The sequence below is a fragment of the Lynx canadensis genome, chromosome D1 (genome assembly GCF_007474595.2).
Source record: "Lynx canadensis isolate LIC74 chromosome D1, mLynCan4.pri.v2, whole genome shotgun sequence".
NCBI classification, from domain to species: Eukaryota; Metazoa; Chordata; class Mammalia; order Carnivora; family Felidae; genus Lynx; species Lynx canadensis.
Window position 1 is genome coordinate 26,831,234 of NC_044312.2, and position 13,493 is coordinate 26,844,726.

General features: G+C 45.6%; 1 protein-coding gene across 4 annotated transcripts in view; it reads left to right on the forward strand.

Moving 5' to 3' along the window:
* Positions 1-13,493, forward strand: part of APLP2 (amyloid beta precursor like protein 2) — an 89,299-nt gene that overhangs the window by 62,837 nt on the left and 12,969 nt on the right. For 2 of the 4 annotated variants that reach the window (XM_030331596.2, XM_030331597.2), the window contains exons 4-11: positions 1,706-1,818; positions 3,275-3,471; positions 3,869-4,077; positions 5,405-5,572; positions 8,571-8,701; positions 10,070-10,144; positions 11,349-11,507; positions 12,575-12,703. In XM_030331596.2, coding sequence (XP_030187456.1) covers positions 1,706-1,818; positions 3,275-3,471; positions 3,869-4,077; positions 5,405-5,572; positions 8,571-8,701; positions 10,070-10,144; positions 11,349-11,507; positions 12,575-12,703 — 1,181 coding nt within the window. The remainder of the gene's footprint in view (positions 1-1,705; positions 1,819-3,274; positions 3,472-3,868; positions 4,078-5,404; positions 5,573-8,570; positions 8,702-10,069; positions 10,145-11,348; positions 11,508-12,574; positions 12,704-13,493) is intronic. The other 2 variants (XM_030331598.2, XM_030331599.2) reach the window with 1 other exon arrangement.

Consider the following 13,493-nt stretch of genomic DNA (forward strand, 5'->3'; position numbering starts at 1 on the left):
TTTCTAAAAGATCATCTGTTTTTTAAACAACTATGTATATTTTCCTCACAGCTTTTTACTTTTGAAAAGTTTTAGACCTATTGAAAAAAAATGTAACTGTGAATACTTCTGTACTCTTTACCTGGGTTCTCTGATTTTGTGTTCTCTCACTCTGTGTGTGTGTGTGCATCTTACGTATCTTTTATTGTTGTTATTACACCCTTTGAAAGTAAGTTGGAACATTGTGAAAATTTACTTCTAAATATTCAACTTGTTTCTCCTAAGAGCAAGCACATTCTCTAACATAACTACGATACAGTAATCACATTTTGGGCAATTTCTAACTATCCAAATAGTGTCCTTTATAGCTTTCCTTTAAAAAGGATTGAACTATTACATTTGGTCTGCAACAGTTCCCCAGTCAACTTTTTTTTAAAAATCTTTCACAACAATGGTATTTTTTTAGTTTAGGCCATTTGTTTAAATATATCCCTGAATTTGAATTTGTCTTACTGTTTTATCATGATTAGATTCAAATAACATATTTTTGGCAGAAAGACTGTGTAGTGATATTTTCTTCCTTTTTTTTTTTTTTTTTTAAATTTTTTTTTCAACGTTTATTTATTTTGGGACAGAGAGAGACAGAGCATGAACGGGGGAGGGGCAGAGAGAGAGGGAGACACAGAATCGGAAACAGGCTCCAGGCTCTGAGCCATCAGCCCAGAGCCTGACGCGGGGCTCGAACTCCCGGACCGCGAGATCGTGACCTGACTGAAGTCGGACGCTTAACCGACTGCGCCACCCAGGCGCCCCTCTTCCTTTTTTTAATGTTTGTTATTTTTGAGAGAGAGTGAGAGAGAGAACGTGAGCAGGGGAAGGGCAGAGAAGGGGGGGGAGACCGAGAATCCCAAGCAGGGTATGTATGCGCTGTCAGTGCAGACCTGATGTGGGGCTCAAACACAAGAACCATGAGACAACGACCTGAGCCAAAGTCAAGAGTTGGACACTCCACCGACTGAGCCACCCAGGTGCCCCAGTGAGATTTTCTTCTTAGGACATCACATATATCAGCTTGTCACTGTTGGTGATGTTAAGCTGGTCACCCGCTTAAAGTAGTGTCTGCCAGAGTTTTGGATTGCAAAGGCACCCATTCCCTTCTATCGATGAGCCTTCCCTGAATCAGTGGTGCTTTGTCTTAGAGCTACATGTTTTTAGGTACACAAAAGGACCAAAGTAAGATTCGTCTGTACTTCAAAGGAACACCTGGTCTTAGTTTCTTGGGGATATTGTTGTTAGAAATAATGTGGGCAGAAATAGGGATGTAGGAGGCTAGGAATATTAATTAATGTGAACTCAAAGGTGGTGGGGAGTATCTGTGTGCATTTGAGATCATGGAATCGGGGGGTGGGGGGAATTCCTATTCCTGTTCCACCCCTCCTGTATTCTGATAGCCCTGCAACTGGACTGTAAGGGATTGGAGTCCAGGAAGAGTGAGGAAAGTCCCAGGCATCATGACCTGAACAGGATGTTGAGCTCTCGTAGCTGCTTTACCTGGAGCTGTAACATCCAGCTGACCTTTGAAGATGAGAGAGGCACATCAACTTACATAAATTAGAGACTGCTCCTGTGCACACCTGACTGTGTAGCTGCCCTGATCTGCAGCGAGGGTCCTTTCTACCTCAAATCATGATCACATTTGCTTATAACAATGCTTTCTCTTTTCCAGTGGGTGAATTCGTAAGTGATGTTCTACTCGTTCCAGAAAAGTGCCAGTTTTTCCACAAAGAGCGGATGGAGGTGTGCGAGAATCACCAGCATTGGCACACTGTAGTTAAAGAGGTAAAAGAATGGATCATGTGTTGTTTTCCTTGTTAAGAGAGAAAGAAACATTTTCTTCCAAACCTCCTCATGATTTCAAATTGCTTTTATTTTCCCTCTTCAAAGTTTGCAATTACTTGTATCTTCTAAGTTAAAAATATTTGGGGGCACCTGGGTGGCTCAGATGGTTAAGCCTTTGACTTTTGGTTTTGGCTCAGATCATGATCTTATGGTTCATGAGTTCAAGCCCCGCTTCAGGCTCTTCGTGGACAGTGTGGAGCCAGCTTGGGATTCTCTCTCCCCCCTCTCTCTCTGCCCCTCCCCCACTCACACATGCTGTCTCTCTCTCTCTCTCTCTCTCTCTCTCTCTCTCTCTCAAACTTAAAAAAATTTTTTTAGGGGTGCCTGGGTGGCTCAGTTGGTTAAGCGTCTGACTGCGGCTCAGGTCATGATCTCGTAGTTCATGAGTTCAAGCCCCTGCTGACAGCTCAGAGCCTGGAGCCTGCTTTGGATTCTGTGTCTTCCTCTGTCTCTGCACCTCCCCCACTCACACTCTGTCTCTATCTCTCAAAAATAAATAAGCATTAAAATTAAAAAAAAATTTTTTTAAATAAAAATATTTGGGAGGATATTTTTATTGAGAAATACAGTGTTGACAATCCAGCTCCTAAAGTTAAGGATGTTGAAAAGATTGTTAAGCAAGGATGCTGTCCGTGGGATTTCCAAGGAGGCCATCCCAAGCCTTAGGGCCTTAGGGTAGAAATAGCCAATTCTAGAAAATCTATGTCTTGACATGTATCCTCATAGGATTGGATGCCATTTCATTTTTCCAGTGAGGAAAAGTACCCTTTCTTATACTTGTCTTCTGTGGTTAAGTTGGATCTCTAGTCAGTTTCTTTGGTCAGATTCTGACACAATGCCCTCACAGTGAGGAATGTAAATTATCACTGACCGCCTTTAGCCAGCATTGATAAGTACTAGAAGAGCTCCCTTTTCCTTAATTTTTTTCTAACTGTGGGCTTTTGTTGTATCTGGCCCAGATGATGATTCTCCATTGCAAGTTAAGCAAAATTTGTAAATCTTAAAATAATAGCATCACAACTTGTTGACAGAAAATTTGTGTGTCTGTGAGAGAATGCTTTACATAGTGATTTGATAGGGGTTTCTTTTGTTTTTTTATTATTTTTTATAATATTTTTATTTTTGAGACAGAGACAGAACATGAACAGGGGAGGGTCAGAGACAGAGGGAGACACAGAATCCGAAGCAGGCTCCGGGCTCCGAGCTGTCAGCACAGAGCCTGACATGGGGCTTGAGCCCACGGACAGCAAGATCATGACCTGAGCTGAAGCTGGACACTCAACCAACTGAGCCACCCAGGCGCCGATAGAGGTTTCTCTTGGATGAAGCTAGTGATGGGGGACTATTTGACCAAATTTATTAATGTTCTGATGTTGGATCTGTGGGTTTCTTTTAGGCCTGTCTGACTGAGGGGATGACCTTATATCGCTATGGCATGCTGCTGCCGTGTGGGGTAGACCAGTTTCATGGCACTGAATATGTGTGCTGCCCTCAGACAAAGACTATTGAATCGACTGTGTCAAAAGAAGAGGAGGAGGATGAGGAGGAAGAAGAGGAAGAGGATGAAGAGGAAGACTATGATATTTACAAAAGGTAAATTCTTCTTCTACACCTGTGCGATTGTTTCGTTGGTGGTGGTGGGCTGCCAGTCCCTCCCTTCTAGATAAAGTGGGCATTCCCTTGTTCGTGTTGGCATTGAGCCAGCTGGCCTTTCATTGTCGCCCTAGCTGATTGAAGGACTGCCGGTGGCTCTCGGCTTCCTATTCTGTGGCCACGGTATTTTCTGCAGGCTAATGCAGCGCCTGCCCACTTACTCCTCCCCTCCTCCTCCCCAGCTGTAGCTGGGCTGAGGGCTGTAGTGACACAGCTAAACGTGAGTTGAGCTTATTTCCTGTCTCTGTTTTTGTGTTTCAGCATAGGGAAGAGAATCATTGTTGTGCTTTGCACACAGGAATTGGTCTTAACCTTCCTTTTCTGTTGTGACCTTTAGTGAATTTCCTACCGAAGCAGATTTGGAGGACTTCACAGAAGCAGCTGTGGATGAGGATGACGGGGATGAGGAAGAAGGGGAGGAGGTGGTTGAAGACCGTGATTACTACTACGACACCTTTAAAGGCGATGACTACAACGAAGAGAACCCTACCGAACCCAGCAGTGACGGGACGGTTTCAGAAAAGGAGATTACTCACGACGTTAAAGGTAACCTGATGTATTAAAATCCATCTGGTAATTATTTGCTTACAATTTTGGACTGCATTCATCACAGGTAAGTCACAGAGGGAGAGGCGGCACTCCTGGACGCTGGAGTGAAATCTGCTCTCCAGCCCGCTGGTGGTGCCATCTTAGCGCTCGGTGGCCAGGCTGCTGACACGGTCAGGGGGGGACCCAGGATTGAATCAGAAACTGTTGTTGGCATTATAAGGACTGAACTAGAGAACAGGGACCCAGAGGATCCTGCAACATTCTCTCCCCAAGGGGAGCCCCCTCCTCAGTACTTCTAAAGCCCTGACCTTCTACAATGAAATTAACTTCCTTGGTTCTTTTCTTGAGTGTGTGTTCCCATCCGTATGCTGCCCTGTTGGTCCACCAGAAAGATGCCTGTGACTGGGAGGGTGGCCTTTAATGACCTACTGGTGAGGAATCAGGCCCAGCAGTTTTTTTCATCCTGTCATTTCAAAAAAAAAAAAAAAAGACCATCTAGAGCCATTTACATTCAGCCTCCTGGAGAGTGTCTATCTGATGCCATTTAAGATCTGAAGAATTATTTGGGACTCCCTGTAGGGGAAATACTTAACAGTCTAGATGTTTGTTTGTTTGTTTTTAACATTTATTTATTTTTGAGAGAGAAAGAGAGAGAGAGACAAAGCATGAGTGGGGGAGGGACAGAGAGAGGGAGACACACAATCCAAAGCAGGCTCCAGGCTCTGAGCTGTCAACACAGAGCCCAACGCGGGGCTCGAACTCACGGACCACGAGATCATGACCTAAGCTGAAGTTGGATGCTTAAACAACTGAGCCACCCAGGCACCCCGACAGTCTAGAAGTTTCTGAGTCATCCTGAAGAAAGTGAAAATGTACATGTGTGCAATCCAGGCACTTATGTAGCATTTCCTATAGTTATCACCAGTAAAACAGCCTCTTCACCCCCATTGGTCTCCTTTGATCCTTGATACGACAATCAACAAATCAGGCAAATATCTCAGAAGTGGGAGGCTCACAGAGCTGTGAGACACAGAATTCCTCTCCGTCAGTCTAGACTCAAGACAGTGTGAAAAACACTGTTTTCAGTTCCTAAGTGTCTTTACTACAGTCAGGACAGAAAAACGACTACGTCCTCAGGAAGGCCGGGCTTGAGTCGGTGAGATGGTCCACCAGGGCGCTTGGGGTCCGCTCAGTCTTGGCCTCCGCTGACATTCAGCGGGTCGTTGAGCATGTGGCCTGGCCTGTCCTGTCCTCCTCCCACCCGTAGCAGTGTGATCAAAGCTGCTGCCTCTGTCCCGCTGACGCTCTGACCGTTTTCACACAGCTGTCTGCTCCCAGGAGGCGATGACGGGGCCCTGCCGGGCCGTGATGCCTCGTTGGTACTTCGACCTCTCCAAGGGAAAGTGCGTGCGCTTTATATATGGCGGCTGCGGAGGCAACAGGAACAATTTTGAGTCTGAGGATTATTGTATGGCTGTGTGTAAAGCGATGAGTAAGTCCCGGCACGCTGGCTTCGTGCAGCGGCTCTGTCCTGTCCGGCGTTCTGTCTCTCCCGGCCGTCCCTGTGACCGCGTCTGTGTCGTGCTCCCTTGCCGACTCAGGTGTTGGCTGTCAGTCGTTTTCCCCTCATCTCTGTGCTTTCTAGACCTAGGCTCTGCTTTCCTGTTGGCAGTCGTGAGCCCAGTTTTGTACGTCCGTGCTCACCGTGGGTCTGGTGGTGGTGGTGGCGGCGTGTCCCCTCCCTGGCACAGCAGAGAGCCCAGGGGTCTGTTCTTTCTTTTCCTTCCTTGTGTCTGTGGGCCCCTGGAGGGCTTCTGTGTTGCTTGGGACAGCAGCCTTACCCTTGGCTGTGTCTAGTTGAAAGGCACAAGGGTTAGCAGATCAGCCATGAGTTCTGCACATTCTTGTTTCCGTTCTTTCCTCCCATTCTTGTCCTTGAGCTACCCTGTCGCCCACCCCCATGGTGCATGTTGGCTGAGGGGAACACTGCTCTTCACACGAGGGACACCAGGAATACTCCTGGGAGTCCGGAGTCCTGAAATCTCTTGCTGTCTGTGTTCTGTGGGGAGAGTTCTGCAGCTGAGTGGTGGTAACTGTTTTTCCGATAGTTTGGCAATGTTGGATCATGCAGAGCTTTAGGAAGTGAAAGAATTTTAGTTCGTGTGTCCTTTGGTCACGGAGGAAATTCAGTGGTTCAGCTGAGTTGGGTTTACTTAGACATGGGTAGGAGAAGCTTTGCTTTTCTCCGTGGTTACCCCCCTTCCTTTCTAAGGCCCTCTTTCTCTTATCTTGCAGTGCTAGCCCATGGGTTTGGGAGATCCTCAGGCTGGACACTCATTTCTTGGTTTGATTCTGGAACTCGTTAGAATAATGAATTGCTGGTCGTTCCTGGTATTTGCTCTTACGATTTTTGGCTGTCGGTTCTGGTGGATTTTCATTCAAATACCTCCCTGTTCCTTTTTCCTCCCCTGCCCAAAAGATTTTTAAATCTTAATATTATATGGTGTGCTTTAGCACCTCCACTCCAGCTGCTGCTCTGTGGAGAGACTGTTTTTATTAGAAATCATTGAAAATGTGGAAACAGAATGAGTCCTGAGGGAACTTTGATGGCAGAAACTTTTATTCAGGAAAGATGTGGAGACAGAAATTATTGTGGTATTTCCTATTTTATAAAATTACTTAAAATTAGGGGCAACAAGACATTATTTGGGGGTGAAGCCTGAGGAACCAGGGGTCATTAAAGATCTCACTGAATATGGGAGGTAGTTGTTCCCGTAAAGGGTCAGATAGATAGTGCTGTAAGGTGCTGTGGGGTGGCACTTCTCCAGAGCGTTAGTGGTTTTCCAGTCTGCAAAATTGTAGTTTCATGCGTGTAGTTGGGAGGACTTGCCACAGAGAAATTGTGTCATGTACTTGTGGGGTCCCCGGCTTGAGTGTTCTGAGAGCCCAGAAGTATCACTGTGCCACCGGCCAAGTTTGTGCTCCCCTCTGAAGGGGTCTGAGGTGGGCGGATGTGCTGGTTTTGTGAGCCAGTTTTCATAGGGACAGAAGGGTGGGTGCCCTCGCATCTTCAGAGCCAGACCTCTTGGGCTGCAATGCCTTTAGCTTTTTCTTCCCGGGGGTGGAGGCAGCTTGGGTTTTGTATAATCTTTACCTAGCCCAGTGATACGAACCAAAGACTGTCTCCAACACACAAGCCTTTAAGCTGCAGATGTGCATTGCTGATGGCAATGTGCTCATTGGCACTGATGGACTTCAGTGCTTTGAAATTCTCTCAGCTGAACTTTTGAGTATCGGGGAATGTGGTTTGTGAAGCTGTATATTCTAATTTAGTTAATCTGAAAATTGGCTGTGGTGATCCTCTTTAGCTTATGTAAGAGCCAAATATTCTTGACAAGATTTTAGTTATAGCTTTTAGGTTTAGAGCTAAGTAAAAATGCCTTGACGGAAGAACTTTGGAGTGGCTGGCTGATTTGTAGTGACAGGTCTACAGTTGTCTTAGTTGTTTTAGTGTCGTATTACAGTTATGCAGTTCTGGAAATTAGGTGAACTTCTTTCTCTCTGAACTGAAATTTGTTGGGTTTGGTATTTGCTGTCCATGAGCTCTAATATTATGATACAGCAAATTGTACAAGTAAGTTTTCTATCCGTCCTCCCTGGCTTGGGAAATTGGGAGTGAACTGGGCTAATAAGAGTTTTTCATAGGGATTTCTTTAGGGGTTGAGCAGGTAAACTTGTCCTCTCAAACCTTTCCTTTGTGGGGTTAAGCTCCCTGTGCAGATAACCACTTGCCTGGGGTCAGTAAGACCTTCCGCTTGAGGAGCAGTGAGGAAAGGGTATTCTAATGGGTTTCCCCTCTAGTGGGTGAAGGCCTGGGAAGGCCAGCAAGCCCAGCGTGTCTTCACACTCTGTGGTGAATCCTTGTCAAATACAGCAACTTAATGTTGTCCCTCATCCTTGATATGAAGGGCTAAGACTTGTTCAGTCATATTGAAAACTAAAAAAATTATAGCTAGAGCAGTTTGGACTTTGCCTACCCAGTCTACATGCAAAGAGCATGCAGCACTAAAGTTTCTTTCAAAATGGAGCTTTTGTGGAAGTTGTCTTTGCAGGCCTGATGTCTGCCCTTGTCTCTGGCCAAAAGCGATCAGTGACAGCAATAAGTAATTCGTTTTTAGGATCTAAGATTTCAGGAACTGAGGGAAGATGTAGAAGTGATTTCCTTTTCTTCCCCTGAAGCCTTAAGTAGATGCCAAGGACACCAAGGGGGCACGGACTGGCCTGGTGGCTGAATGTCACAGAAGGAAAGGGGAGCAATGTGCTCTAACCAAGTGGAGTCTTGGCAGACAGGAGCACCTTGTACCGTGAGCGTGGTGCGAGATAAACTAGTCTGTTCTGCAGGTCCTGGGTTTGATTTCTTTCCTAGGGCACAGTGCACTTTCAATGTTGGGCCTGGCTCCCAAAGGGAACCCCCTCTTGTTTTGTTCCAGTTCCCCCAACTCCTCTGCCAACCAATGATGTTGATGTGTATTTCGAGACCTCTGCAGACGATAACGAACATGCCCGCTTCCAGAAGGCTAAGGAGCAGCTGGAAATACGGCACCGCAACCGAATGGACAGGGTAAACCTTGGCACTCCCCTTCTGTTACAGGTGTTCGGCACTGGGTAGTAGGGTTTTCATAGTGGAAGAGAAGGGTCACCGCCCTCCTAGATTGTCACTCTGTGTTAGGACAGGTGAAGTGTGAGAGTATAAGCAGGTCTCCCTTCTGGGTGTGACTAGCCCCTCCCCTCTGCCCCACCTCCATCTCCATGATAATATAATTAGCCTCTGAGTGCTTATTGGGTTCAGACTGCGGAGTACTTCCTGTAACCATTATGTTCTTGTTATTTTTCTTTGCTATTAACTGGCTTTAAAAAATTTTTTCTTCTATGGAGGGAAAATTGATATCATTGTTGTAAACAGAAAGCTAGTATCATTTGCCATTTAGAACTAGGTAAATGTAAAAATATATTAGATGAAAGCAAACCTGTATTAGTATATTCTAGCTTAGATACTGTTGTCTGCTGAAGGCTCTGAGTCTCGAGATGCTTTCTTTTTTCTTTCTTTTTTTTTTAAGATTTTATTTTTAAGTAACCTCTACACCCGGTGTGGGGCTTGAATTTACAACCTCGAGATCAAGAGTCACACGCTCCACTGACTGAGCCAGCCAGGCACCCCTCGGGATGCTTTCTTAAAAAAGTTACAAGTGTTAGAGCAACATGAGCACCACAGTGCAGCTTTCTCCTAGTTACTGAGAAAGACTGAAAGAAAATTGAAAAGAATTTCTTAGGTCTGAATACCACCTAAAATCTCATACATTACCATGTGCCAGGCTTGTACTTTTGGAAATGTTTGTTGACTCTATTTTATCCAAACAGTTCTGAGAAGTAGGCATTTAAATGCACCCCCCCACCCCCTTTTTTATGTGTGTGAGGAGACTAAGGCACAGAGACTTTTTTAAAAAAATCTTTTTAACGTTTATTTTTGAGAGAGAGAGAGACAGAGTGTGAGAGGAGCAGAGAGAGAAAGGGAGACACAGAATCTGAAACAGGGTCCAGGCTGTGAGCTGGCAGCACAGAGCCTGATGTGGGGCTAGAACTTGGGGCCAGCAAGATCATGACCTGGGCCAAAGTCGGAAGCCCAGCTGACTGAGCCACCCAGGCGCCCCAAGGCACAGAGACTTTTAAATAAATAACTTGCCCGGGGTTATAGAATGGGGAGGTCATGGAATTGAGGCTCTGTTTGCTGATGGTTGGAGTGCAGGACCTTCTGAGACAGTAGCTCTGTGAAGGAGCTAAAACTGCCATGAGCTTGTGAGGGGTCACATGAGGTGATTTCCTTTTGCACAGTTTCCTACATTAGATTTCAGGGCCTGGCGGTATTGTTAGAAAATGGGGGGATTGTTTTAGAGATGACTCTCTGGTGATACTGGCTTTGACCTTCTTCTAGGTAAAGAAAGAATGGGAAGAGGCTGAGCTTCAGGCCAAGAACCTCCCGAAAGCAGAGAGGCAGACTCTTATTCAGGTAAGATGTGTTTTCCAGGGATATAACCTCTGAAGTCCAGTCAGAGCCACATTCCCAGGAAATTACCGTTTGACACCTTTCGCTTAGTTGAGAGCTTATCTTACAGGAAGTTTTAACTGCCTTCCCCCTCCCCACCCCTACCCCCCAACTAGCTTTCTTTAGAATTGATCACCAATGGTAGAAGGAAAGCAGACCAACCAGTGTACCTAATTCATGCCAGGAAGCAAACCGTAGCTGGCTGTGTTTGTTAATTCTGCTCTCCTGGCAAAAATCCTCAATTCATCTTCATTCTTAGACTGTGACTTGTTTTTCAGCAGTATTGAATTTTATTTGTTTGTTTGTTTGTTTATTTATTTATTTTTTACAGACTTGAAAAGTCAAAGTCAGACAATAAAACAGTGATGCCAGTTCATCTCGGGCTTTGCAAGAATGTAACATTAGAATCAGCAGCAGCACCCACCCCACCCCCCACCCCCCCAATAGAACAGTGTGTTGCTAGGAACAGGGATTGCAATTTATAAGACTGGTTTGGGTTTCATAAAGCTGATTGCATTTAAATCAGTTTGTGTTTATGATGAACTGAAATCTTCTCAGGAGGTTAACACTCTGTTGGAACACCTTTTCTTTCTTAGCAATCATCTAGAAAATCTAAGAGTTAATTTCTATGCAGCCAATGCATCCTGTGCAGGGAAATTTAAAATTTAGTTCCACAGCCTTAAACTTTACCTTTCAGCCTGGCCAGGTTTTCCACAGACAACTTGCCCTTCAGGACATCAGTGTGAATGACTCAGCATAACCTACCGCATTACTGGGATATATTTCAAAATATAGTTCCTGTTGGTCTGTGTCTCAGGATTCGGATCTGGGGTGCCTTTGCCACAATGTGGAAAGGGCAGCATTCCTTCTTGCACAGGGCACGTTGAGAAACCCTGCATAGGGGCTTGCCACACTAGTGATTTCAGGAGCAAAAGTGCTATGAAGTCCACTGCCCCTCAGATTTAACATGCTCTCATTAGATTAGGAAGTAATTTTCCTGACAACAGACAGTATATTTACGTCTATCTTACCCTTGCTTAACTCTTCTGGACCTGTTACCGGCTTACACAGGCTCTAGGCGAGGAGGCATAGTCCTGGGGTATCGCTGTCTGCTTAGACTTCCTCCAGGTACCATGAATTTCACGTTGTTCCTGCCTTCTTGGTTTAGCACTTCCAAGCTATGGTTAAAGCCCTAGAGAAGGAAGCAGCCAGCGAGAAGCAGCAGCTGGTGGAAACCCACCTGGCTCGGGTGGAAGCTATGCTGAATGACCGCCGCCGCATGGCTCTGGAGAATTACCTGGCTGCCTTGCAGTCCGACCCACCACGGGTGAGTGGTGTGCAGAGCCCAGAGAACGGTATCCTCGAGGTCACCTCCTCTAAAGCAGCATTTGTGTAGAACATGTATGATGACCTGACACGGGTCAGCAAAAAAATTACATTTTTATGATGAGTTCTGGCAAGGGAAGACAGGTAAGAAGAGAAGAGGGGAAAAAACGTGTCATCTTCTAGTATGTTCTTACGTCACCTTAGCATTACACTTTATGCTTGCATATGCCACCAGTGATACGGAAGTGTCTTACCCTGGAAAAGCATAATCTGAGGATATGGGTTGGTAGTTACTCAATTATTGAATTTTTATAGTAGCTTTTTTAATGTTTATTTTTGAGAGAGAGAGAGAGAAAGACAGATTGTGAGTGGGGGACGGGCAGAGAGAGAGGGAGACACAGAATCCGAAGCAGGCTCCAGGCTCTGAGCTGTCAGCACAGAGCCCGACGTGGGGCTCAAACCCAAACCACGAGATCATGACCTGAGCCAAAGTCGGACGCTTAACCGACTGAACCACCCAGGCGCCCCTTATAGTAGCTTTACTTTCAAAGAATAAAAACTTGCCTTTTGAACACGCTGTTGTAATAAGATTATGAAGAAAAGGGCAAAGGGACTTATATCGAAGCCCCTGGTGCTGGTGGTCTCGTGCTTCTTTATCCCTTCGCTCTAACCTACCTTGCTTTTGGGGGACGGAAATACTGGAAAGAATGGTATTGGTATCCTTCTTAGGTGAGCAAGCAGAGTCTTTTCTGGGTGACACAGGGACTGCCTACCTTGCAATGTAAGGTGTCGGACACTGAGCTTAGGAAAGAGGACAGATTGAGAGGGCTAGAGATTCTGGAAAATACTGTTCCTTAAGGAGCCAACATAACTTTGGAACTTAGTTTTTGGTACATTGTGTAGAAAGGTAGTTTCCTCTTACTTGGGAAGCTTAAAAGCTTTAAAAAGCACAGCTTTCCTTCTTGGTGCCCGGCTGGCTTTTACATTCTTAGGTGAGTTTTTAAGCCTTTCTTGCCTGTTTTCAGTTCTGTAGTGCCTGGATATTCAAACTGCTGTTCTCTCTTGCAGCCTCATCGCGTCCTCCAGGCCTTGCGGCGTTACGTCCGTGCTGAGAACAAAGACCGTCTGCATACCATCCGTCACTACCAGCATGTGTTGGCTGTTGACCCAGAGAAGGCAGCCCAGATGAAATCCCAGGTACACTAGACACAGTTGAAATTGCCGCAGGAGAGCGTCTCTAGCGGGGAGAAGCCGCTTCGACGGTTGGTTGGGCAACACTGATAGCTGTGCTTGGAAAGTGATAAATGGTTTCCGAAGACATTATTAGATTAGAAGAGGTGGTTTTTGCAAAAATACAGTTTCTAAGATCTCTTTTCCATACTTTGTTCTATTAAGTCCTTTCTCCTTAAAGAGTTTCTGAAAGTTTAGTGGGAAAAACTAGACTATCATGTAGTATTTTACAGAAAAACAGCCATTTTTATATAGTGAGACTAGAAGGAAAGGAGAGACCTTGATCAGTGTATTAAATTAACAACTAGGGAATGAGTTGTGTGCCAGCAAGATCATAGTGCCACACCAGATGGCCCAGGAAGTGGAACTCTCTCCCTTGCAGACCTCGGGGGGAAACCCCAGCTGTCCTGTGTGGTATTCGCTCTGTGCTCTAAGCCCTTAGTTCCAGTGAAGCTTGGCTGCTGAATTACATGAACTTCTGCATGTTCCCTGTTGTGTTATCTACACTCTGGGAAGTGCTGAATATGTTCAGCCTATTGTAATGTGCGCATTTGGTCTGGGATGTGAGTGTGGTGGTGTTCTTACTCCTCATGTGAGCTCAACAGCTCACCGTGAGGGCACTGATGTCCAGTACCCTGCCCCCCTGTGGTTCTTGTTCTCCTGTGGGCATAGGAACCGTCCTCAGTCAAATGGCTCCTTAATTCATCTGAAATATGACAATGTCCACACACGCCAAGACTGTGGGTGGTGCATTTTC